Source organism: Pundamilia nyererei, unplaced genomic scaffold, assembly GCF_000239375.1.
Source record: "Pundamilia nyererei isolate P.nyererei 1_Seehausen unplaced genomic scaffold, PunNye1.0 scaffold00125, whole genome shotgun sequence".
In the NCBI taxonomy this organism is placed as follows: Eukaryota; Metazoa; Chordata; class Actinopteri; order Cichliformes; family Cichlidae; genus Pundamilia; species Pundamilia nyererei.
Window position 1 is genome coordinate 167,888 of NW_005187526.1, and position 27,911 is coordinate 195,798.

At 40.5% G+C, this 27,911-nt stretch overlaps 1 protein-coding gene across 1 annotated transcript; it reads right to left on the minus strand.

The window, feature by feature from the left end:
• Nucleotides 1-27,911, minus strand: nipal2 (NIPA like domain containing 2). Its single transcript, XM_005742917.1, has 11 exons — nt 27,632-27,911; nt 19,697-19,765; nt 18,529-18,697; nt 10,029-10,088; nt 7,609-7,730; nt 4,098-4,194; nt 3,722-3,857; nt 3,438-3,526; nt 948-1,011; nt 759-856; nt 1-573 (listed from the first exon to the last, which is right to left on the minus strand). Exons 1-11 carry the CDS (start codon nt 27,725-27,727, stop codon nt 467-469), a joined length of 1,107 nt encoding a protein of 368 aa, XP_005742974.1. The 5' UTR covers nt 27,728-27,911; the 3' UTR covers nt 1-466.

Here is a 27,911-nt window from a genome sequence, read left to right on the forward strand (position 1 = left end):
CACTTTTTTTGTCCTTATTTATTTACACACAACACAGAGCGGTTTATTCAGCTCATTGACATATAACCTTATGTTATATTGATAGGCTCGGTCAGAGTGCCCTCCTGGACCTTTTTGTTCAACCACTACTCTCCTCACAATTAAAAATTGTTGCTTGTGAACAATCTAATATTGACCTTTCATCTTGAGGTGTTTCCTTATGTTGGAGTGACTCCTCTTGAGGTATTTCTGATACCTGTGTGGGAAATGATGCTAAGACACAAATAGATATTTTACCTAATGAGAGGTACTTAATAGTTGGAGCATAAAATGTAAAATCAATATGGCCACCAGTTCTGATGCTCAGCTGGCACTGGTTTTAACTGATGGCCATCATTTCTTTCTATAAACACATTTTAAATGAACCAAGAAGAGAGACGCACACACAAACGCATGAAAATGACAGTCTCAACAGATGGAGCTGGGCCTATGAATCGTCTGTTTGGCCCGATCTGTTGCACATAAGTTTGGCTGCCAGTGATCCGTATGTTGTAGTCTTTGCCTCAGGCTGAACTTTGTCTGTGTGCCTTCTCCCTGCGAATATGGACAGTGCAGCTCATTAGATGGAGTCTGCTGCCCGGGTGGCAGACAATAGCAGCTGGGTGATTCCAGGATCACTGCCACTAGATATAATTCAAAAGCTATCTGCTAATAAGTGAACCATAAAAACCAAAAAAGGTTCTAAGGCAACGAAATAAAAAACGATAAATAGATCTTACCAGGAATTTTATTCATTGCGATAAAATTGCGATCTTGCTGCTTTATCTTTGGCCTGTTTCGGGCTATCAGGAAAACTCCAACAAAGGACAGAAGACAACTGGGGGGGAAACAGTTTGAGAAGTTTGTTGACATTTTGCAATAAGCATAATTTGATAAGCTGCAGAGCTGGTAGCTTATTGAACACTTACCCAAACAGGAACATACCGATGTTCAGCAAAGCCAAGCCTTCAAATTCCTGATAGAATACAATCCCTGCAAAGTGAAAAAGTCCATTTAATGTGACAGAGTAACAAAACATCACCTCTGCGGCTTTCTTTGTGAAACATGGCCCTAAAACCCTAAGCATGCATTACACTGGGATAATGAGTGGGGAGAATTATTAAGTGAAAGGGTGCAGTTTTGAGAGATGAATAGTAAACACTGCTCAGCATATTGACAGAATGCAAAAACAAACAATGTCCTCTGTGCAGAGACTGTAGGAGAGCCACTGTTGGCTCAGAGAGCGAGTTCATTTTTCCAGTGCTCACTTCACTGTCTTAAGCTGTGACCGTCACCGGGTTAGGACCAAAACAATATTTTTCCTCAATGTGGAGCTAAACTAATCTTAAAGTAAAAGTCCGCCCACGGATGTTCTTACACCGCCAGATATAATACATCAGCAATTTGTTGTTCAATGCAATCAATTGTGGGTTATTCGTGTAGGCGGACAGAGCAATAGTAATACTGAGAGCAATATCGGAGAAAGTAAAGAGTAATTCAAACTACAGCTCATCTCGTGCCTCTGCCTCCTCTATCACGGGCGTCTCTCTGTATTGGGCGGCGTTGTGAAAGACGCTGCTGTTCATTTGCAGTATGAGAGCGACACCGGAGCTGATCTTGTTTGAGCCTGATGTTTTGTACTGCTGGAACATTTTCTTCTTTTACACTCCACTGAAGCCATGCTGCAAATGGGTTGAAATGACATCACTCGGGCAATTTATCCAGAAGTAAAGCAAACAAGAAAATGGATTTTGTAACACAAGGTGTCCTGCCAAAAAGGGTTTTACATTGTGATGAAGTGTTTTACTCTGGATTTTCTCTTCAAGCCAAAATACTTGGGGGAAACTTTTGTCTGTTTTTCGGGTTTATTGATTAGATATTAAAAACCTGACCTGGCAGAACACACACACACTATAAATACCTTGCAGCGTTTGTCTTGATCGTGCCCTGTGTGTGTAATGTATGTGTACCCGATTTCAGCTATTGTAGTGCTGGAGCACATCTTTGTCTGTTATTGCCAGTAAATCTTATGAAACATCTAAAACCCTTTGATTTGCTTCTTTAGTAGGAATCAATCTCCAAAACTGCTTTCATGAGGTGTTCCCGCGTTGCAGTGATCAGTATCTATCCAGTGCAGACAATGTTGCTAGCATGGCAGTAAAACTGATGTGACAAACAAAGCCTGCAGGCCACGAGTATTTCTACATGTTGACATGTAGGGGGATTAATGGGCTATTGTTTAGTTCCCAGATGTTCTACATGTGAAGGCTTTGTGCATAGATTTACTGTGACGCACTGTTACCATCTCAGGCTCTTCAACATCCACACTGTATGATACATTAAATGCAAACATTTTGAGAATACTTCTTTTATACTAAAAAAACCAGGGAAGTTGTTGGTTTATTAAACTAGGTCATTACTCTGTACTTATACTGGTCCAGTTTAGAACACTTCTGTCTAACAGGCTTCCGTAGCTTTAAGAAATAATGAATGAAGTGTGCAGTTGCAATTCCTAGCAACCAATGAATATATATTTGGTTTGGTGGTGAGTGTTCGTGACACCACAACAATGTCCACAGTACAAAAAAGCTGGCACTGATAAGAGCCATAAAGGAATATGTCACTTTGTGGCTCGAGTGTGGCTAAATGTTGCACTTTTAAATCATTTTTGAATGCAATTCAATTTTATTTATATAGCGCAGAATCACAACAACAGTCACCTCAAGGCGCTTTATATTTTAAGGTAGACCCTACAATAATCAACAATCATATGACCCCCTATGAGCAAGAACTTTGGCGTCTGTGGGAAGGAAAAACTCCCTTTTAACAGGAAGAAACCTCCGGCAGAACCAGGCTCAGGGAGGAGCGGGGCCATCTGCCGTGACCAGTTAGGGAGAGAGAAGGAAGACAGGATAGGAGACATGCTTTTGAAGGTAGCCAAAGATTATTGACAAGTGCGATTCAATGCAGAGAGGTCTGTTAACACATAGTGAGTGAGAAAGGTAATTGAAACACTCAATGCATCATGGGAATCCCCCAGCAGCTCACACCTATTGCAGCATAACTAAGGGAGGATTCAGGGTCACCTGGTCCAGCCCTAACTATATGCTTTAGCAAAAAGGAAAGTTTTAAGCCTAATCTTAAAAGTAGAGATAGTGTCTGTCTCCCGAATCCAAACTGGAAGCTGGTTCCACAGAAGAGGGGCCTGAAAACTGAAGGCTCTCCCTCCCATTCTACTTTTAAATACTCTAGGAACAACAAGTAGGCCTGCAGTGTGAGAGCGAAGTGCTCTAATAGGCTGATGTGGTACTATAAGGTCATTAAGATTTTTGGACCACAGAGGAAACCTGAAGCCCAGAGAAGCAACTGTTCTGCTCATTTACCCACATAGCTGTTTAACAGCTTTCTGTTTAACAGACCTGCAAGGATGGCACTTGCAGTGAAAAACACAAAGTTGATAGGAACCACCTCTGTGGCATCAAACATTTTCATCGCCTGATTGAGAAATCTGTAGAGAGAGAGAGAACAAAGCAACATTTGAGAAGTTTGGTGAATGAAATGCAGCAGGTACAGGGTCATCATGTAAAATATGTGATTTTTTTCACTCTTCGCTGAACAGCCATCGAGCCAGTGACAAACGTGAGATCTAAACGATGACAAAAAGCTTAAAGATGAGAACTAGAGACAGAAAACTTTGACTAACTTGATCTGGAAGGCGCAAGAAGCAACCATGACAACAAACATGACGTAGAAGATGGGGTAGATGAGCTGCAGCTGGCCTTTTATCGACTCTGTGATCATCCCTGACACGGCTTTGACTGAGATCACTGTCAGAGAGGCTGCAACAACACACAAGCAAGACATCGCTTTAACATTTAGCTGCAGCACCTCACAAGTTCATGCTAAATCGTGGAGGCGGTTAATTCGAGTGAACACGCTGAATTATTTCCTTCTATTGTTCTCAACTTGGTTCTCTTCAAAAATGATAACAGCTCTATACGGTAGCCAAGCAACAAAAGCAACCTCCAACTTAATCTACAGCATCTGCCCTCAGTTGGGCAACCTCCACTCTTTCGTACCGAGCAGGGCCACCAGCAGCATCACAATGACGATGTGCTTCATGTTCCTCCTCTTGTACAGATAAAGCAGAAGGCAAAAGATGACGATCTCTATAAACTGTTGAGAGAGAGAGAGAGAGACGTACAAATCATTAATGCAGAGTCCATTTCCTCGAAGCTGCACAGAAATTGAAAATCTGAATTGCACTTGAATTGTACTTTTACTGACTGTCTTATTAGTGGAAGAGAGTGCAGCATGTAGCCAGAGAGCAGGACACTTTAATTGAAATAAATGACTATGGTGGAAAAATGAAATGAATTGCTGGGTTTTAAATGAAAAGAGCTTGGGGTTGTCAAATAGCATTCAGCTGTTCCAGGATCCTCTAATGCAGCTCGAGTAGATAAAGAACAACAACAGAGTGTAAAGCAGAATAAAGTGGGGGAAAAAGGGCAAGCTGACCTTTAAAATGCCTCCAGCTATCATCCATGTATCTCTGTATGTATTTTAAATAAAAGGATTAATTATGATTTGAAAATGGATTAACAAAGACCTCAGGCATTTGTGGCAGATACCCCAATCCATGTTCAGATTGACATTACAGCGGTCCTTCCAGATGATAACTGATAACAGAATGATCTTTGGTAATAAGAAGAAGGGGCAATGGGTATTTCATTCCCTCTGATTAATCACCCACTAAAGTTAATCCCATACTTGTTGGAGGCTGTTCCTCTGCAGGCTGATGAGTATTCACAAACAGCGTAGCCTCTGCATTTCTAGCTATCCATTTGTATTTGCCCAATATCTTCTTATGCACTTTTCATCGATTTTTTTTGTAATGGTTTACTAAATACAAAAAGAATCGTGAGTGAAATGCTGTGCCCTGAATAATGATGGCACTGCCACCTGGGGCACGTTCTCCTTCTCCGCCATTGGCTAGCATCGTTTTACATTTATTTCTACTTAGCTTGACAGATCATGTGCAGTTGTTCAAAAAAGTTGTTCAAAAAAAGTAAATTAAATGTTTAGGATTTGGAAAGATAGCGTCAGTAGAAAAGTGTTTTTGTATTTCTGGTATATTCTGTAATATAGGAAACAAATGAAAAAAAAATCAGTGTATTTCGATAGCCTATAGGTCTTATGTGGTGCTCAGGACTTACTAGTTACTAACTGAGACATCACAGCTAAAAGGCACAAAACGTAGTGTTTGGTACAGGAGACATTTAACCTGAAACATGAAATACAAGGTGCATGAGAGTCAGGGAATGACTCAGACACAGCTGGATGGATATGAATGACCCCAGTCTACAGAAATGCTCCTTTAAAAGCGTCTAAGGAGTGCTTTCAATCAAGACTAGCTCTGAGCCAACATTTACGTTTGTGATGAGTGGGTTTTGACAAAAAACAAAAAACAAAAAAGGTTGTTTTAGCTCTGTACTTGTCTTCTGATTGGTCACTATAGCAACAGCTACAGTGGGGCAAAAAAGTATTTAGTCAGCCACCGATTGTGCAAGTTCCCCCACTTAAAATGATGACAGAGGTCAGTAATTTGCACCAGAGGTACACTTCAACTGTGAGAGACAGAATGTGAAAAAAAATCCATGAATTCACATGGTAGGATTTGTAAAGAATTTATTCGTAAATCAGGGTGGAAAATAAGTATTTGGTCACCTCAAACAAGGAAAATCTCTGGCTCTCACAGACCTGTAACGTCTTCTGTAAGAAGCTTTTCTGTCCCCCACTCGTTACCTGTATGAATGGCACCTGTTTGAACTCATCATCTGTATAAAAGACACCTGTCCACAGCCTCAAACAGTCAGACTCCAAACTCCGCCATGGCCAAGACCAAAGAGCTTTCGAAGGACACCAGGAAAAGTATTGTAGACCTGCACCAGACTGGGAAGAGTGAATCTACAATAGGCAAGCAGCTTGGTGTGAAAAAATCAACTGTGGGAGCAATCATCAGAAAATGGAAGACATACAAGACCACTGATAATCTCCCTCGATCTGGGGCTCCATCCCGTGGGGTCAAAATGATCACGAGAACGGTGAGCAAAGATCCCAGAACCACACGGGGGGACCTGGTGAATGACCTGCAGAGAGCTGGGACCAAAGTAACAAAGGTCACCATCAGTAACACACTACAACGGCAGGGAATCAAATCCCGCAGTGCCAGACGTGTTCCGCTGCTGAAGCCAGTGCATGTCCAGGCCCGTCTGAAGTTTGCCAGAGAGCACATGGATGATACAGCAGAGGATTGGGAGAATGTCATGTGGTCAGATGAAACCAAAGTAGAACTTTTTGGTATAAACTCAACTCGTCGTGTTTGGAGGAAGAAGAATACTGAGTTGCATCCCAAGAACACCATAGCTACTGTGAAGCATGGGGGTGGAAACATCATGCTATGGGGCTGTTTTTCTGCCAAGGGGACAGGACGACTGATCCGTGTTAAGGACAGAATGAATGGGGCCATGTATCGTGAGATTTTGAGCCAAAACCTCCTTCCATCAGTGAGAACTTTGAAGAGGAAACGAGGCTGGGTCTTCCAACATGACAGTGATCCAAAACACACCGCCCGGGCAACAAAGGAGTGGCTCCGTAAGAAGCATTTGAAAGTCCTGGAGTGGCCTAGCCAGTCTCCAGACCTCAACCCCATAGAAAATCTGTGGCGGGAGTTGAAAGTCCGTGTTGCTCGGCGACAGCCCCAAAACATCACTGCTCTCGAGAAGATCTGCATGGAGGAATGGGCCAAAATACCAGCTACTGTGTGTGCAAACCTGGTAAAGACCTATAGTAAACGTTTGACCTCTGTTATTGCCAACAAAGGTTATGTTACAAAGTATTGAGTTGTATTTTTGTTATTGACCAAATACTTATTTTCCACCCTGATTTACGAATAAATTCTTTACAAATCCTACCATGTGGATTCATGGATTTTTTTTTCACATTCTGTCTCTCACAGTTGAAGTGTACCTCTGGTGCAAATTACTGACCTCTGTCATCATTTTAGGAGGGGGAACTTGCACAATCGGTGGCTGACTAAATACTTTTTTGCCCCACTGTATGTTTATGCCACTGCTGCTTGAGGCGAAACTGGACTAGGAGGGTACACGGGTAAGTGTTAATGCACTCACAGCCTGTTTGTTGGAGGGAGTATTTCGTGACTACCGAGTATGAAAACGCTATCTAAGCTTAAAAGGACTCTCTCCCACTTGACCACTTTCACAACAGAGACACACAACAGAGAACAGAGCTGAGGGAACGACCCCTAAGAGTAGTGGTAGAAAAGACCTCGTCTCATTTGGAAAAAGTTACCAAGCAGCAGCTGGTTGTAAAGAGTGACCTTGTCTTTGACCAACGGTGGTGTGCTACATTAGGATTTTCAGTGACACGGTGTTGTGCAATAAAGCTCACAATGATGCATTCTGTGATTACATGTGGTTTCTCTGTTACTGATAAATAAAAAATATTGTTAAACGAATACACATTAATGTGTATTACTTGACTTATAAGGGAGCATTTTAAAGGACACACCAGGTAAAGCAGGAAGTGCCAGCTGATGGTGTAGTACTGGACCAGATGGGCTGTGATGTGTGTGGAGGTGTGGGGGGCAAAGGTCACCAGGACGTATGTTCCTGTTATTGCCAGGGTACCACCTAAGAAAGAAAGACAGCAGAGTGGTGAGTTTATTGGAGGTGGTTTTTATATTGATTTGACATCTCAGTTGACCTCATCTTACAAGTAGTTCTGCTACTACTACTGGGAGTAGCTAAAATCCATAACACCTACGGTCATGTGAGAAAGAAAATGTACCCTCTTCAGGTTTTATGTCCCCCCCCCCCCCCCCCATCACATTTTACAGTGTAATTTTTTAAAATGTAGCCATACTGCAGAAGCAGTGTTTGAACAACTATGTAAACATTTCAACTGTCCTGCTGTATCAGCCAATTTTTGCCTTAAGCTGCTGGACACATGCCCTCACACCTGACTTTAGCTGTTCATGGTTAACTCACTGACTGCAAGGTGCCCATGTCTTGTGGCTATAAACCAAGCCCAAATCCTCGCCCTTCCATCACTGTTCTTGACAGCTGGTGTGAGGCGTTTGTGCTGATATACTGTTTGGGTTATGCCGAACGCAGCGCTGTGCATCTCAACTTTAGTCTCGTCTTTCCAAAAGACATTATTCCAGAAGTCATGTGGATTGTTCAGATGTCACGCTGCCAGCAACCCTTCCAAACAAGTGATAGTTGTTCAGTCTTTTTGTAACTGTAATGTCATGATCTTTAAAAATGCAACCAGCTAACTAAGAGCTGTAGAGTCTCAGTTGTAGCCCTCGGATTTATTGCAGTTTCTCTGAGCACTGCACGATCTGACCTTAGGGTGAATTTGCGTGGACGCTCACTACTGGGAATATTTCAATTGTCTTGAATGTTTTACACTTGTGTCCAGTTCTTCTGACTGTACATGATGGACTTTTAATTGTTTGGAAATGGCTTTATAACTCATACTATTGGGCAGTGATGGGCAAAGCCTTTTTCAGATCTTTACTGATCTCTCTTCTTCTTGGCAGTCTGTTAAAACACATGTGAATGGTTGAGACTAGAAAACGGCAAAGCTTTTCTTTTAGCAGCGCTCACACTTGCTGATGATCAGTTAATTAACTTAATTTGATTATCAGCACCTGGCTGCCACGTCCCCTCTTAATCCCCATGGAAACAGTAAGATCGTACTTACAGTAATTCTTCACACACTGCTTCTGCACTTTGGCTTCATTTTTGTTAAATAAGTACTGACACAGTGTCGCATGTAACACCTCACCACACGGTTTTTTTTTGTCCTTAGATGTAAAACCTTACAACAGAAAGAGGGCCTCCTTTCTTTTCCACATGACTGCATATGGCTATTTAAAGAAGTGTTTTCATTTTGATGTCATTTTTTAAAAAAGCGAAGTGAATATAGAGATTCCCCGTATTTTTTGATAGAGCTGTCCAAGATGCAAAATGAGTAGTGCAGTGATTGATAGAAAAAGAAAAGAACTGGCCCAGTTCTTGTTTATTATACACTCCATTCCTTAAATTGGTACAGCCCTGCAGCACACACTGACATTTATTTGATTGTTTGCGATAGGCATCCTGCTAAAAAGATAAACGGGACATTTATTGAAATGGTACGAATGCTCTTTTTTTTCTCCTACAAATGATCCAGTGACTATATATCTTACCAATGGGCTTCACTTTAAAACACATTTTGTGTCATATTTTTGTTTCTAACTTCTGACACAAGAATGAACTCAACTTGAAAAATGAACTTGAAATGAAGCCTAAAATGTTACTGTGTTCATTCTTGCAGTGGTTTTTAATATTCATCTTTATTTTTGTTATTTAAATGATCATTTTCTAGGTTTTACCTCTGCCGCTGGCTGCACACAGGCAGAAAAACAGAGCTTGTTCCCACTAATATGCCCCTTTATGAATAAAACATTCATGCATTTAACTGTTTCCAATATGCGGTTGATAATGGCATTCGGCAATTGTAAAACAAAATGGCAAAAACATTGCAGCCGATTTATCCAAGAAAGCAACAATAAACAGAGCTGTGTGATGCTGATATGAATTTCCAGTCCAGGAGTAGGAATGGTCATCACAATTATGCCATTTAGCAGCAGAATCACCAAATTGTTATGACAAACAAAAGCTTTTCATAAAACAAAAAATATGTCTGTGCTGAGTGTGCCTTCGCTTTCCCGAAGCTACAAAGATAAAAAAGCAAGAGGGCATTTTTACTAGTACATAACTGGAATTCAGGATATTTTTTCTCTTGTGACTGAATTATCATCTGTAAACTCAGTTTGGCATATATACAAACTACATTCAGAATTGCTCTGAACTCAAACTACCATTGCAAGAGGACACTTATACTGTAAGTGCCATCATCGCTACTGAATGCTTACTTACCAACGATGTCAGAGGCACACAGCGTCTCCTTGAGGAAAACCACAGATATGATAGCACTGGCTGTAACAACAAAAAAAATGTCTCTTAGTTTAACTGCAATTCAAACCATTCAGTCCACTACAATGAAAGTAAATACCAACATAGTTTTCCATTTCCATAAGAATCACATCAGTAATGTTGAAGGTAGTCTACATCAGCGGTCTCCAACCTTTTTTGCGCCACGGACCGGTTTATGCCCGACAATATTTTCATGGACCGGCCTTTAAGGTGTCGCGGATAAATACAACAAAATAAAACTAGTACTGGTACCGAAAAAAAGATTTATTCATAACACACTCGAAAAGACCCAGGAAAACCGAATTAACGATAAAAACGATAACAAAATAACGCTGAAAACCGATAAAAACCCTGAAAACTATACATTTCACACCTGAGCCTCAACTCTCGCGGCCCGGTACCAAACGACTCACGGACCGGTACCAGTCTGAGGCCCGGGGGTTGGGGACTGCTGGTCTACATTGTTGACTGCAGACACACACACGTCAACCACACAAGCATCTGTGAGGCAGTGAGGTCTTAAAATAATGAAGCAGAATTATTTGTATAGAGTTTTTTTTGGTGGTTGTTCACTGGAATGCTCAATATGAAGTCAAAGGAGATGTTGATGCAAGTAATCATAATGCATAAAGTAATCAATCAATTAACCAATCAATCAATAGAGATATCAAAGATTTTGGGAGTGGCCAAATCAATAATATTTTACAAAGAAGGAATGCACTGGCCAGTAGAGGGATAGATTCTGAAGCGTACAGGGCTACGCTTTCTGCTTCAGCCAAATGTTTCTGATCTGATCAGACAGCGCTGCACAGAGCAAATGGATTATGACCCAAAGCGTGCTGCAAGACCAAAGAAAGAATTTTTCAAGGCAAAAAAATATGATATTTTTCAACAGCTAAGTCAGTCATCTGATTTCAACCCTATAGAGCATGCTTTTTAGTTATTAAATACAAATTTGAAGAGACTGACAAACAAGCTGCATCTAAGGGTGACTGCAGAACATCTCAAGGGAGTAAACAATGCATGTGATGATGTCCACGGATTGGAGACTTCAGGCAGTTTCATCCAAGTATTAAAAACAATCCTCATGTTTAAAATGATGTTAGTTTGTCCAATTACTCCTGACGCTCTGAAACGATTTATAAAAATGACTGTAATTCCCAAACAGTTCATGGAAAGTTTTCCTAAACTGCTTGAATTAAATCTCAAAGTCTACACTTCAGTCACACATTGACTGTTTGATTTAAAATCCACTGTTGCAGTGTACAGAGGCACATACTAAAAAAAATTGTGCTTTGCTTTACATCACGTTGATTGCATGGTTTACCTGGGAAACAGAAGGCTGCAGGATGCACTATGGAAGGAAGGCGATTTCTGGACATTGTTCTGAGGGAAAACCTTGGGTCCTGGTATTCGTGTGGATATTTCACTGACATGTACCTCCTTCCTAAACATTCCCAACCACCACTTACACACCCTTCATGGCAGCCATATTCAAATAGGCTACTAACATCAGAACAAGCCATCTTTAGGTTTTTTTTAAGGTGTTATGTCTACACAAGCAGCAGTGATACAAGTATTTAGTTATGCACATATTCACACAGTGACACTATATTATTATATGTAAATGCGTGTTCACATAAATACATGTACACAATGCTTGACATGTTTATATTAGACCAACATAAATCAGTCCGTATGCTTGGATAAATGGAACTCATTAGGACTTCATAGCACCAGCATGAAATTATGATATTCCACGCCACCTTTTTTGCAAACCCATCCATCAATATCATTGTCAAAAACTGCGAGACTGAAAAGCAATCAGTCTCACATCAGCTAAGCCTCAGATTAGTCTTCTTAATGTTTCCCCGGGATCTGCACCGAACCAAGGGAGAAACACGGCATTCGGCTGTCACGGAGACAAATAGCGAGGCGGGCAGAAATGCGTGCAGACTTCACAGCCATGCCGATAAACAGGCAGATACACAGATGGATGGCCACACAGGCACGCTAACTGGCTGAGACAGAAAAACAAACTGCGAGACAAACGGCCAGTGGACAGAGAGGCAAACTGACATGCAAGTGACAGCGGCCTGTCACAGTGAAGAGGTCAGTTTGCATAACGCGCTGACGCTGCCGTGCTGGAGGTCTCCTCACTAAACAACACAAGTGGAAAGCTCATTTTTATATAACCAGTTGGAATTATGATGTTGCATTTTTCACCAATATCACAGCAGAGCATACTATGGGCGCTATGTTTTGCCGACACGACTGCCAGACAGCAATCTGGGTGAGCAGGTGATGGCACACAGACACAGGGACTAATTGAATGGAAGAAATTGCTGGAAATTACTGGAAGAGAAACAGACAGAGCATTTGAGTCTGTGTATGGGCTCTGCCTCCGCCATAAGGAGATTAGATACAGAGTGTAAACAGCTCAATGTGTCAGAGACACAGTGTTGGATGACAGGCAGTGACAGGTTCTTAACATGGATATTAAAGATATATAGTTGCAAGTTTATCTGAAACAAATCAAATATAAGCAAAAATGCCATTTTAAAACCATGATTTAAAGCCACACTTTCTTTCAAATAGGCTATGTATCTCCAAACACACATTTTCCGAAAGAACAGGCCATGGATGTGCACAATGCCGCAAGGACCCTACGCTCTAATTGGAAGTTTATAAAGATTCTCCTTAATATTCTGATGAAACAGTTAGTTGTTAAATATTTCATACTGAGAGCATGTTCGCACTCACATTTTGGACTACTCTTTTGCCTCTGGGACCAGCTGGATCTAACAAGTAACCATAGCAACTCCATACAAAGTGAGCTTCGCACGGCTTGATATAATGAGAAATGTGGCAACGGGAACCTCTGGGGTACGCAGTTTTGTCACTGCTGTTGTGTGCTTGTGTGCGCAGCGCCTCTATACATGCTCTTTGTGATGTGTAGTAATGGGTACCTACCAGTGAGGACGAAACATACAGTGTCAATCATTCTTGTGCAACACAAATCTGTCATGAGCAAGATGAAAGCAACAAAAGTCTGACTGCCATCACCCAGAGAAGCTCAAATATAGGAGCTGTGCACGTGTAATTTGTAAAAGAAAACAAAAGTTGTATTCACAATTTCCCAAACAGGAACTTTTGATAACTTGAATCAAAACCGTCCTTCAGAAGCTATTCAAGAAAACATTACACAAACGTTGTAAAGGAGTTCTGAAATCTGAAATGAGATCTTGTCCTGACCCTGAATAAATACAGTCACACTGTAAAGTCATTCTTTAAAATCATTGTGTTATTTATACATCTACATTACATCCTGACTTCTTCACACTGCGCTAACACCGCATCCTAATGGATAATACCGTGCTGCAGGTCTGACATCCGTGAGTGATGCAGTCAGGTTTCTGTTCATTTCCACACTGCCAGCTTCCCCTCCTCTTTTGCATGCGATGACATCGGTATCTGAACGAGAGAGCTGATTCTCTGCTCCACACAACAGCTTTTGGGCTGATGCTGTCATTCCTAATAGAGAGGACTGGGCTCTGTGAACGCGGACAGTAGTAATTGCTCTCCTCGGAACGTCACGAGTGCCAGCGTGACATGCACGGACAGGCGGATGACAGCGGCATCGTCAGCTCTCTCGATCCCGGCCCTTTACTCCTCTGCTTCTGCCTATTGTGTCGTATTCATTCACATACTTATGCTCTCCTTTCCATGAAATTTTCTTCCTCTCACCTCAGCCTTTCTCCAAGCCAGCCACTCACTTCCCTCTTGTTTACCCAGTGAAGGTATCCTGCTGTCTGTACCCCCTTCTGTGCCTTCACACAGCTCTTGGAAAACAGGCACAACAGCACAGCAGGAAGGGTGTGTGTTGTGTGTGCATATGTCAGAGGAGCATCCCAAGTCGACACAATCCTCTAGACCTTTTACACACCGCTACAGTTATGCATAAATTTTATGTGTGTGTATGTATGTGCTTTACACATTTGCATATCGTGTGAGTCAGTGTGAGCTGAGGGGTACAGTCAGTCAAAGAAAGGAGCCAACCTGCAAATTCTCCCCTGTAGCTGAGGACAGACTGTGTCATGACTGCAGACATCTTCCTCTTCTTTCTCTTCCTTTCACCTCGTAATCTCAGATGCATTAATTATTTAAAAGGCTCCTTGAAAACGCACTTCAGCTGCATAATATTCATTCAAACTCCAGTGCAACACTAGCAATCGGCTGGTTTCACGAGGATCTGATAGTAAAATGGAAATAAGTACGGTAATTGTTAATGGTTGTGGTTTTAAAGAGATTCATCACAAGGTTAGATTTACACACACTGACAACACATTTGGAGGTTGCTGGTCTTAACAGAACACCGAACTGAGGCTTTATTTTTCTGCTAAAAGCATTTTTTTTCTTTGGTAAGTGCTCACTGAAGCAAATACAGTGGCAAGCAAAACTACAATGAACAAGAGGTGCAGCCTTCTTAGCAAGATTTGTGGTTTCGCTTAGTGCTTTATTCAAACCATTCATCCACTGGCAAGACGTGACTATAGGAAGCGTGGAGGTAATAGCTGTCATTAATATCCATGAGTCACCACCACCTCCAGCGCCGTGAGTGATGCGCGGTGGAAGGTAAGAAGTGAACCTGTTCAATATTTAACCTGCGTTTAGAGTGTTTGCACTGAGCAGCTGCCAGCTGTAGCAATGGGGCAGGCTTTGTTTTGACTGGCTAATGAGTCCGGCTTAGTCTGTGACATCTTTAGCTCAACTGTGGGCCGTAGAAATGATTGTTTCTCAAGTGTGGTGTTAGATTCATAATGTCAGGAATAATTGGACTTCCTATGTAATTTAATCTCTGGAGCTAAAATGTAGAGATTTATCTTCTGGGTTCAGTGCTGGGTATAAGGTAGGAATTGAAACGATGACACATGAACTCCCCCCGCCGCCACCACTCTTCCACTCACACACAATGACCCACTGTTTCTGCTCGTTTAAAATTTGTTAAATTTACTTTTGAATTAACACCTTAAATAACAAAGAATGGTTTGTAAGCTTGAAGATTCCAGTGAACAAAGTGAAGACTGTTAGTCTCATCAGTTATAAGCAGTTGTGTAGCTTGGAAACACAGGAGAGAAATAAAACTGTTATTGCAGATGGAGAACTTCACTGATACATACAGATCATTTTTATGCCCTGCACTTGAACATACTGCTGCTGAGCTAATGAGCTGATGAAGTGATATATATATCACCATATATGAAGGTCTATTTAACACGCAAGGGTAGAGCAGAAACTAGTATTGTGCAGTACAGCACAAAATAATAGGATAATAGACACATTTAAGTACCAGTGTATTGTGACATTTAATATAAATGTCCTTACAATATGTAATGGTTATTAGGCAATAAGGGACTTAAATATAACGATTATTAAGAAACATTACTACGTGATAAGAATAGATTTTACGTGATTCTATAAAAACAATGTCTTATAGAAACAGATTAAGGTACTTTTTCAGTACTTCCTTGCAATGCTTCTACATTTAAAATATTAATAAAAGGAGTACAGTTACTAAACCTAATTAACTTAGCTCTGTTGTCACTTTTAAACCTTTACTAACTAATGTCTATGTGTTGAATTTCACATGTTTCAATTAAGGTTCTCATATAAATAATACAGGCCAATGTTATGCCTCCAATCTAAAAAATACATCATATGTTCTGCATCCCTATTATAAAGGCCCTAATATTATATATCATTATATATCCCTCTAAAACTGAAAGCCAATGAATGTGGGGAAGAATTTGTATAATCGATAAGTTGCATTACTGCCGCGAAGTCTTCTTGTCTATGTTTAAATGCAAGCTATTTTAAGATGATTATTATTTCCTATTTTGAATCAAATGCTTCTTTTGCAAACAATATACATTAAGTCTTTGCAGTTCTCAGATGCTCCACAAACAACAGCAAATGTCAACTTTGGAATAAAAATGAATGTGAAACACACGAGTCTTTACCCAGGTCTGTCACCGTACATTTTACATCATTTCCTAGGAGATTTCTTCTGCAAGTAATAAAGACAGAGCAAAAAGATTTAATTCCCAATGTTTTGTTTTTTTACCAGCAGTAAGTCTCACAATGATTCATATCCCCATTAATATAGTGATAGAGGTAATGTTAGCTAAGTTATCAATGCTTACCTAGCTAAGTGGGAAAAATAAACCCAGTCAGCCTACTGTGGTGTTACAGTGAAATACAACAGTAATGGTTCTAAGGAAATCAACCAACCAGTATCTGGAAGCCACTCGGATGCTAATCCAAATACCTGAGCTGGTGTCACTGTCAAACGCAGCGTTTCTATGAGCTCAACACACAAACTGTCTGTGTGCAGTTTGTCGCACACTGTGTTGCTAGCTAAAGATACAGCTGCTGTAGTTCACTATTTAAAGGTTGCATGAAAATCCTCAGCAGGTTAGTTTGCTGTACTGTGATGGATTCAAAGAAAGGAACAGTGTGTGACTGGTGCACAGTGGTCGTCTAGAATAAAGTTAATATAAACAGTGTACTGTCAGTGTTGCCAGGACAACTCATGAAACATCTGCTGACATCTGGTTGAATTCAGCTGTGACCAGTGTTGGTCAAGTTACTTGAAAAAAGTCATTAGTAACCAATTACTGATTACTTCTCCAAAAAAGTAATCCCTTTACTTACTGATTACTTATTTTCAAAAGTAATTCGATACTTAGTTACTTTTTTAACCCTCTGGTTGTGTGCAACCCCACCCGCCTTACTTAATGTTTCGGTGACATTTGACCAGTTAGTTTTTAAAACATGATACACAACCTGAATACGTAATAAAGCAATAGACCTTTCAGCCCAATTCTATTTTTTCTGCATAATCCATCATATAAAATTGAATCAAATGTAAAAATCTCTTCTTAAAACTTGTTTTATTAGTTTTAATCTTTTACCTTCATGCGCATTGCATCAAGCAAAAATTAAATTATATGCAACAGTCTCTCACAGAAAGAAATTAGTTTAACATTTAAACCTATTTTCTGCATATTCCAGCATATAAAATAAAATAATGTTTTGTGTTTACACTCTCTTTCAAATAGATGCAAGTAAAACACAGCAAAAAAATAAATAAAATCAAAGTCTCAGTGGCACTAAGTCCCGTTGCTCTTTTTCACCTGTTTAGCAGGAGTGGGGCGGGTGGAGGTCTGCCCGGTCATGTCAGTGGGGGGATCCGGGGGGTTTCTCTGTGAATTTCACATTCCCGTGGCAGCGTGCTAGGTACTTGCTCAGATTTGAAGTTTAATTTTTCACGATAAAAAGAAGTTTTCTTCCCACGCAGAGTGTACAGCGTACATGAATGTTTTTGTCACTTTTTACAGAATCAAACTCAAAGTAATGTCAGCACTTCCAAGCTTTAAACCCTGCATGGTCGTACTCGCTCCTGCTCTCCATATTATCCATTGTTGATCTGCACACGTCTGTTACCACGAACGTTGCATGTGTTTACGTCATTGTCACGAGACCCTTTCACAAACAAAAATCACGGTTTAGTAACGCAGAAATGCAGTGTGCTTACGGGAAAGTAATTATTTTTGCAATAGTAATCCCTTACTTTACTTTGAAAAAAGTAATCGGATTACAGTAACGTGTTTATTGTAACACGTTGTGTACATCCACAAAGAGCAGCAGGTCTGCTACTCACAGCCTGTACAATAAGACAATCTACTGGAGCTCTCAATAGAAATGACTGAGCTGTGATTCTTTGCCCCACACTGAGCCATTTCAACTAATTTTAGGGTTCCCCCATCTGCTGAATCCACTTTAATCTCTTCCCTATTCATTTCCTGCTTAGAGGCAAAGTCACCCTCTACAATGTAGGTAACAGAAAATAGAGCTCTTCTAATATTATTGTTACATTAATAAAGCACAAGGTTCAGTTAGCTTTGCATAAAAACAGCTGGTAGAAATGTCCTCCAAAGAGCTACTTTTTACTTTCTTACTTAGAGTACATTTCAGAGCCTGTACTTTTTTTTTTTAACTTTTACTTGAGTAAAGAAGTTGAATCAGTACTTCAACTTTTACTGGAGTATTTTTCAACACTAGTATCAGTACTTAGGTACAGAATGTCTGTTCTTTTGCCACCTCTGGTTAAGAGACTACTATTCGCACATATAATTTTATTAATGCATAAAATATACAAATAAGCATTATAAAGTGCTACAGATTAAATAAAGTCTATAGAAAAATGTTTTTAATAGAAAATGACTGGATAAAACATCATTAGTTTTTGGTTGGCATGACACTGTCAACAGGATCAGAAGGAAAGAAGACAGGCCTTGCATGGAAACACCTTGCACTGTTAGTTTTGCTTTCACACTTGGATAATGCATGACACTAAAAAAACAAAAAAGATTATATTTACCTATAACAGACACACAGCCCAGTGGGGCTATGAGAGATGCTGGAGCAAAGCCATAGGCAGCAAAGTTTCCCAGTTCCCCAACACCCATGAGAACCACTCCGCACCACCATGTGGTGGATGTGTAGTAGGGTTTGGATCCACGCTGTGCCTGACGTACATGGGCATATTTCTGTCAGGAAGAGAGGGAACAGGAGCCAGAGGAGCCAGGGGAACAGTCAGATAAAGTGGGCCCAACAGAGCTGTACAAACTACAGCAACACAACACAGACAATAACTTCACCGCACTGTGCAAATCCTAAAAAAGTAGGTGCAACTTAACATATTAATCAATCAATTTAATATAGCATTACACCGACTGTCACACAACTCTAAACGCAGCATCACACTCTCTGCTGATTACCATTTCATCTCAGAAGAGACATGACACCAATTAAGAAGCTGTATGATCCCAACACAAGTCTACAGTATACCTCATAATCATTAACAATTCTATTTCCTGAAGTATACTGGCTTCTAAGTAAGGGTTATCAACCTCTTTTAGCACTTTTTCACATCTACTTGAAGCTGTCACGGCATCCAAGTTTGCTTTGCATGCTCTGCATGCTGCTGCCATGCAGACTTTATTTCATATTATCAGTTCCCCAGAAAAAAAGATCACTTTAGACAAATAATGTTTTTAGATGAATCTTCTCAGACTGGTAAATGTTAGCGCTTGTAGGCTTACATTACATTTAATCAATGAAGTCCTTATTTTTTAACATTGTGATGCTCAGAAAATGGTAAAACTTCACCTGAATTAGAGCTATCAACCTAAGGGCAGCTTATTAATACCCTACTAAGGTCTAGACTGTGCAGAAAATGTATTGTTTGAATACTTAATTGCAGTATATTAAACTGAATTGCAATATTTTAACACCCACTTCTATTCGTTTTAATTCAAACAGGCTTTTCTGTCATGAAATGCAGTCATTTCTAATGCACACTGCCTGCTGTGAAGATCACACAGCCACAGTGCCCGAGGGTACACGCACTAAAATCCTGATGAGCACACAGAGTTTGCTAAAGAGAGCAAACCATGAGGAGAAAGACAGTCTAGAAATACTTTACAGGAGCTAAACGCCTACTGTGCTGAGTGTCTGTCATACAGCTGGATTCCAGTGTTTCCTACCTGTATGTTGAGCGAGATGCTGATGAGGACATTCCCACATATGGAGATGATGATTCCCAGGAGATAAGTCTGTGGAAACAAACAGTAAACAGACAGAGGATTAGGTGACGCTCTAGTTGTCACACGACTCCAAACACCCCATAATACTTCTCGCAAGTCTTCCCTCCAGCTGTCGCATCTGTCATTTCCATGACAACCACAGAGAGCATTGCTCCATTGGTGTTGTGTTCAAAGGCACAACTGCGTGTGTAGATATTGTTTGTACTCCTGTGGAACAGAGGCTTCTAAGGCTTCGTAACACCGAAATCTGTAGTTTCACACGTAGTAAGAAAACAAAACAAAAACAGCAAACAGACATTTGACACAAATATGCCAAAAAATGAAAACAATTCAAATTCTCACACAATATCTGACACCTCATTAAGATCTGGATGTAGGCTGGTGCACACCTTCAGACAAATAAACACACAAAGTTCTGGGAATATCACACTCAAGCTGACAAAGGCAAAAATGGAGATTCTCAACTATAACTATCATGTTTACCATCTTTAGTGTTTGCATACCAACATGCTCACAGTAACACTTTCCCAGGATTCATTTCATATTGTAAATACTGCAGTTAGGACTTTCTGACTTGCAAATAGCATCCACATCAAGAAACTAGCATTTTAGCAAAAGCTGCAATTTATCCTGAACAATAAGGAAAAGTGGATGTCTCACTGTACACCATAAATACAATAATTTCAAACTATGCAGGGCTTTTTGGGTGACTAAATACAAACATTTTGAGACATCCAAAGTAAAACTGCTATATAAAACAGCCAAATTCAATTTTAGTGCAACCTTAATTAAAACAAAAAAAGTATCGTCAGATGTTCGTAGCAAATTTTCCTCAGAGTAGGTGTATAAGTGATGGAGGGAGAAACGAGATACATTCACTTAAAGTGCTGGAACAGTATACTTGGCTGTTTTGTCCCTAATATATCCCAGGAAAATGACTGCCAAAAGAAAATTGAATTCTGGGTTATTAACATACCGTTGGCTGTGGGTGGACAAAGTTTATAAAGGAACGATAGCACAGAGTGGGGGTGGAATGTGAAGGATAAAACCTAAAGAAGAGAACTCAATCACTCTTGAAGAAGTAAAAGAAAGTGCAGCCAAGCATTTATCCCTTGAAATTGCTTTAAGGAAGAGAGGTGGAGGATGGACAAGGAGAAGGTGGATGGTGATGGGAGTTAAAACAACAGGATGAGAAACAACAGTGAGGTGGAGAATAAGAGGGAAATTTAATCACATGCAGCAACAATAGATTAAAAAAAAAGGAAATAAGTATTAATGTTCAGGTTCAGTGGCCCATTCTGTCTGATAAGACAGACAGTGGGTTATTGTCAGTATTATCCATGTGATGTTGTTGACAATAAGATAACACCGCCGTGGTCAAAGGACACGGGAGTGAATGGAGTGTAAATTAATTCCTCTGGGCTCCAAACACAGCTCCAAAAACAGCTGCTCACTACCGCACGATCCAGAGGTCGCCTATTGTCCATCAGTACGCATCATTAGAAATCCTCAGTGACAATATGAAGCATCTCTTTGCCAGACTGAGAGGGAATAGCTGTGATGATTATTTACATTTAAGCATAAGTCGCAATTCATCATGCAAACAATGGAAATATCAGCAATCCTCTACTCTTACTGCCAGGCTCAGAGAATACACGGAAGCGTACACAGGAGCGCCACATGGAAACATGAGAGTAAACATCCACGAAATACAGGTTAAAATGATGTTTTCCTTACCTGCCTTAGTGTGCTACCTATCCAGTTCAAAACCAAAAAATAAAAAATCCTATAAAAACATAAAGTGGTGCGTTAAGGTCGACGGGATATCATATATAATATGACTCCAGCACAATTATGAGTCATACACTTTCATGTTTGTTTAGCAATAAAGGCCGAGGTTATAAGAAACACTGTATTCTAGCAAAGACAATAAAATGCTGCTTGTTTGCAGTTTTAATGTGGAGCATGAATTTATACTGCATCTTTTAGGCCAAAGCGCTCCTTTGCTCTGTTGTCAGAAAAGCTGCTCACTGTGGTTTAGTTTTATCTGTGTGCACAACAAATAACCTAAACTACCGTCACTTCTTCTAAGATTTAACTCGAGCCTGCTGCAGACCTGAAATAGGTTCATTAAGTTTAATATTTGAACAAGATAATAGAGCTCAGATCCTTTTATTAATCTCTAACTTTCAAATATTTGGTGACGGTGTAATGACATCCCCGAATCATGCTTCATACCAAAATCAGATAAACATAACTAACTGAGACTGAATGCACTCACACAACAACAGCAGCTGCTCTGAGGAGAGCATCCTTTTTAGTGTAATTTATATATTTAAAGACTAATGGAGACTGACTGTGATTTTACTTATGATCAAATGAATTAGGCACAAAAATAAATTTAAAAAACTGTTTCTCGCTCCATGGAATTCACTGGCGGACTTCATTTCTCTATTAATGGTGTCCGACTTACCAGAAAACTGTCAGGAATGTCTGACTAAATTGCTTCATGCACATCACTTATCGGTAATCATTCACATATACTGACTATTTGTATAACAGTGTGGACGTGTAAACAACACAGAGCACATTACAGATAATAATGACACCAGGAACAGTAGAGCAACACAGATATTTCCACGATCATCCTGACAACCCCTCTGCCCATCTAATGAACCATTAGCCACTCCTACTCCCAGTGAACTGCATCATGATGCGTGTCTTGGATACACATGTGGCGACAAGCTCACACACCTGATTTCCTTGCGGTTCAGCTGTCCTTGCCCTTGACACAGCAGTCAGGTTCAGTACAACTCACAGCTGCAAACCCTAGTTAAATACACTAGTCAGAGCAAACAAGAAAGCAACGCAAAGTCCCACTGAGAGGCTTTGGAGGGCAAATTAACTATTTAAATCGGTAAAGGCGCCTGAAGAAAACCCAGAGGATTGATACTGCAATGTTACCCTAAAGCGACACTGATGTCTGAATAAAATGTCAAGTGAATCCATATAAAGTCTATAATAAATCCATATTGATGAGACTGGTCAATTACAACATGGGTCCCTTTGAAAACTCTGATCAGCTGTTAGTCAACAAGGAAAAGACAAAAGTGTGTTCCTTACTTTTAAGCACCAGAGTAGATATGAAGCTATAAGAAAACCTACAGCCAACTTTCAATTAGTTCTGATTTATCTGCTCATGGCACTCCTAATTCCATCCAGCAGCTCACTATAAAGTAAAACTACTACTTTTTATTGCATAACTCAGCATATCAGCTCCTCGCCAGCTTGATAAGAAATTGAAGTCTAGGGGACTTATGGGTAATTTTTCATTCAAAACCACCACATTACAGTCCAGTTTTTCTCTCGCGTCTCTCTTCCAAGCCCATCTTCTCTTCACCCTCTCTCTCCCTTTTCACTTTGGCACCAAGCTGGATGAGATCACTCACCTGGAACCTACAGCGAGGACGCTAGTGCTAAACCGGATTTAGTTCATGTGTGTTTTCCTACACTTGCACGATGATTGCAGAGTAGGAGAGGTAAACAGGATTTGGGAGGAGGAGGGGAGGAGATGGGCGGCTTGCTGATGGGTTTCCTAGGGGACTGATAGGTAAAAAGCCTAAACTTGTGTGTGTGGGTGTGAAGTGATAGACGGCGTCCTCTAATGATATGGCATACAGACTGACGGGGAGAGTGGACTGTGACTCCCGACTGTACGGAAGAAGAATATGACCCTAGTAATTTATGATCAGACACCTATCAGGCAGCTGTGGTCTGTACACTAAACCAAGATCAATAACCTTGTCAAGCTCTGCAGGAGAGAGTGTGAGTAGCTCCCTGCCGCTGCTGTTACTGAGCCCATGGGGAAGCTGCAGGTTAATGCTGAGAGAAGCCGGGGGCAGAACAGGGTGTTTAACTTTGCGTGGGTGCGTGTGTGTGTGCGTGCGTGAGAAACAGTGTGTTAAGAATACGTGGTGGTGGATGTGCAGCCTGAGGACAGTTCATTCCACAGACTTCACACAGGAGATAGCAATTTGAAATGTGAGGAAGGATTCATCTTAACTTCTATTGGATTCATTCACTTCATATTAAGCTGACCAGCAAGTGTTTTCAGCCTTATTATAATAAATCATTCCTCTCGTTTGTTGGTGTAAAGTTGGAGGGTGTGCATTTGCGGTACAGGTGGTCACTGCGGGAATCAAGGCCAAGACTCAAGGCTGCAGGAGCCTAACGCTCTTCCCACCGAGGGAGACAAATTCATGCGAGAGTGCGAGAGAAGAGAAGCAGGAGAGCAAGTGAGAAAGGGAGGGGGGGTTAAAAGGGAGAGACTTTTCCTGTCAGAGGAAGAGCAAACAAAGCTGCTGGATCAGGCGAGGCTGGTATACTGGGAGCGTCTTTTGTTGGCTGACTTGCTTAGCAAACATTACACACTTTAAGGAAAGCGACACACTTCACACCACAGCACCGTTTAAACTGCTGCACATTCTTCATCTTACTTTATTTTAATATAAGGACAGTTAACGCGTAAAGAAGTAGAAATAATCACTTACATTTACTCAACTACATTATTTAAAATATCTGAATTTAGTTGAGCCTGTCCATTTTGTGCTCTGCTTATACTGTATTACATCCATATCCAAGTGCATTAAGAAGAGATATTTGCACATAAATATGCAGAATTTGTAGGCAAGGAACAGTTTTTGATACTGGAGGCTTTTGGTTTCTGTTTTTGTCCAGGCAGTACTGATTTATCACGTTTGAGCAGTTTAAACATTTAATGTAGAGGGGAAAAAAAGAGGAAAAACATCTGAAAAACAGCCATATAGGAAGTGCTGGCTATCATCTGGTTTCAGCCATTTAGCTTTTTAAAACATATCCTAACAGTGGGTGCATAAAATGTGAATTATTTGCCCAAATCTCTTCTGGAAGAGCTGAAATCTTGGCTGATGGGTTCCCATGTTGGTAATGATGTTTATCAGCAGGGTAATAGTAATATCAGCTGCTTAATTATACTGGCCAGAGTTTTATTAACAGTGCCTCTGAGCAGAGTATTTTTGTACTGTCCATATATTAAGTGGGCTACTCTCAAGGAATTCTAGGATATGGTTGTGAGGTTTTCATCGCTGAATGATTATAATAGCAGGAAGACTGTCTTTGTGATTTTATCAGTATAAAAGAGCAATTAGACATTTTGGTATTTTTATTTTCACTTAAGTAAAGGATCTATATACGCCTCCTTCCACTGCATCTATGTTTGGACAATAGCAGGTATCCAGAAGTTCTTGTCTTTCCCGTCCTCTGTAATTACAGGTTGTTTGAGGCCATCCAAAATAGAAATCTGCTTTTACTGCGGTCTTATTTTAGCTTCCTCAAAATGTAATTTGTTTGTTACAGTCAAGGAATTCGATTGTACATCATTTCAGAGCAAATGATTCTGAAGACCTGACAACTTAACTGGCAAGCAACACAATAATGCAGCCCCTGAGCAGCATGTTTAGTTTTTAATGTTGCTGCCAGATTTAACAAGAAGTGCTACGATTATTGTGAGGGCTGGATTCAATAAGCTGATACTGATACTGGCTGTGAGAAAGGCAAAGCATCAAATAACAATTCTTGTGCTTTTAAAAGTCACAATGACACAAACTCAAGAAGGATTCCCACTGCAGCAGTCCAGCAAGTGTGAATATCGCTATCAGCAAAAGGAAAAGTGGGCTCCAACTCTGTGTGTGAGAACATTCATCATCGAGACACAATGAGGGAATTTACCACCAATTGTGGGCTGTGTGTTGTATAAACTCCATTACTTAAATGTCAGAGATAAGACAGCCTGAGCTTCTTTTGCTCAGGAACGTTTCATAAGCACAGAGCAAACTCCAATTAGTGGATTAGACCAGAACCCGGAAACTACATGTGACTGTTCTGAGTAAAATAATTTAAATCTGAATGGATCTGAAGACTGATGAAGGGCCTGATAGCACTGATCCTCCTCCTCCTCCTCACTAGGACACTGACCAACAATGAGAAAGACCGACAGACGTACAGACAGCACGGTCCTTTGTGTCCACTGACAATAGGGATCTGTCCCTCACTGGGATGGGCTGATCTCTGGATGCAGCCCTTCAGTTTCTGCTCCGGGTGAGTGGTGGGTACAGAAGAAACATGGATACCAGTAGTAGAAAGAAAACAGACATTTTAATACCATTATCAAAATGTATTTGTGGATTGCGTCACATTTAACCCTAAACCGTATGTTTACTGAGTAAAGGCTCTGATCAGGATCTAGAGCCAGGATAAATAACACAGCTGGCTATAGATCTCTGCAAGTAATAGTGCTGAGAAGAGGTCCAGGAATTAGATCTTTAAAATGTATTCTTTTTTATTATTTGAGGGAGAAAATGTGTAAGTCCTATCTGTTAAAATCTAATCTCTTGTATACTGGACATTCATTTTGGGTTTACTGTTGCGCTGTGCTATCTGCTGTCAGCAGATTCTGTACAGGTCTCCCATCACCCACCTCGTTTACCTCCAATAGAAATTGGCAGTATTTGGTTCAGCAGCACATGCATTCTGCAATTTTAAAAGATAAAATACAGTTGTAGAGTTTGAATAAGCTTAAAGTGAACAGCTTTGTCCATAGACTGAATCAGCCTGGAAGCTCCGCTGCCCGCTATTCCCCACACTAACTCCAATAAGACAAAAACTGGTAAAGAAATTCTTAGGAAATATTACCCATCCTCTGTTACCTAACATAACGGATCACGTCACTGGAAGTAGCTATCTTTCAAAGATACTGGGAATAAGTCTCACTTATGAAGTATAACCAAGATGACAAATCATCATCATTTTTTTCAGCAGCATTTTTTCACTTCTAAAACGCTGTCAAAGTGTGACACAGACAGATATTGTCCCCATCCTGAGATGCTCTGTGGGATGGTGGGTAGCCATGGACAGAGGGGGAGCTGGGACCATTAGCCAGCTGTTCAGGACTCTTACAGTAGATCTATTCTCTCACAACCCACCAATGGGTCATTACTCATTACTCACGCCTCTCAGTCCTCCTCTGCTACCCTTTCTCTCTCTGGCCCCCAGTGGTAATGTCACACTTAGGAAACATGGCGAAACACAGTGACAGGGGAAAATGAGGGTGAGAAGAATGTGTGGTTACATAAGAGTGGGAGGAAAGAGGACTGGCATAACATAACAGGACGTTTGCACACACACATTCAAGGAAACTGCTTTTTATTATCACACACAAACAGAAGTGCACGCAGTCTGCATACTCTGTTTAATGGACAGATTAATCGAACCCACCTGACAAAGTTAAAAAGTTCAAAAGAAAGAGAGAGCCTTTCAACGCAATGATTTAGTCATGATTGCTTTAAAAAATAGTTGTGACAGGTGCCAGCACCAATAGATCTCTGCCCTGTCTAGATTCCTCATCCACACTGAGTGCTCATTACCTAAAGAGCTTTAGAGGCTGAGGTTATACTTTGACTTTCAAGATTATTTTTTAGGCACTAACTAAATCTTCTCTCGGATATTGGAGTGCAAATTTCTGCTCTAAATGGAGTTTAAAAAGTGAAGTTTCTGAAAATTAAAAAAGTTTTACTCTCATCTCCGCAGCTGCAGCTGGAACAGGCTCAATATCATTTATATTACAAGCGGGCAAAAATATAACTACGGTGCACAGAATATGGCTCAAAAAAGAAATGGTTTTCTTTTAAATTTACGACGCATTCTGTGTTTTTAGGTTTTTGTTAAATTAGAACAAGTTACCTGTAAGTTTGTCACTTATACATCTTATGAAAGTTTTTTTTTTTAATATTATTTTTTAATCTCACCTTGCCAAAACGTTTCAAAGTTAAACAAACTCACCTGAAGCGGATTTTCCAGGACTTCTGCGCGGTGAGCCAGGGCCGGGGTCAAGGAAGGAAACACATGAGAAGAACTTGAATTCGCCATTTTTTCCATATCACGTAAAAAGGAAACACTTGTTTGTCACGATTCCTTCCTTCTTCACATGTCTGGCGTTACATCTCACTTTCACCTCATCCCGTCCCAGGCATCCCACACGTCCTTGTCGCTTCAGTGGAAACTCGGAGGGTAAAAGTTCTTCATTGTTGAGGACAGGAATCAGGAGTTGGTGATGGCTTCA

Coding starts and splice junctions, on each gene's coding strand:
- nipal2 (XM_005742917.1), bottom strand. CDS start 27,727: ATGGAAAAAATGGCGAATTCAAGTTCTTCTCATGTGTTTCCTTCCTTG. Junction 10,089..18,528: donor GGGCTGTGTGTCTGTTATAG/GTAAATATAATC, acceptor TTGTTGTTACAG/CCAGTGCTATCATATCTGTG. Junction 3,527..3,721: donor TCTTGCGCCTTCCAGATCAA/GTTAGTCAAAGT, acceptor CTCTCTCTACAG/ATTTCTCAATCAGGCGATGA.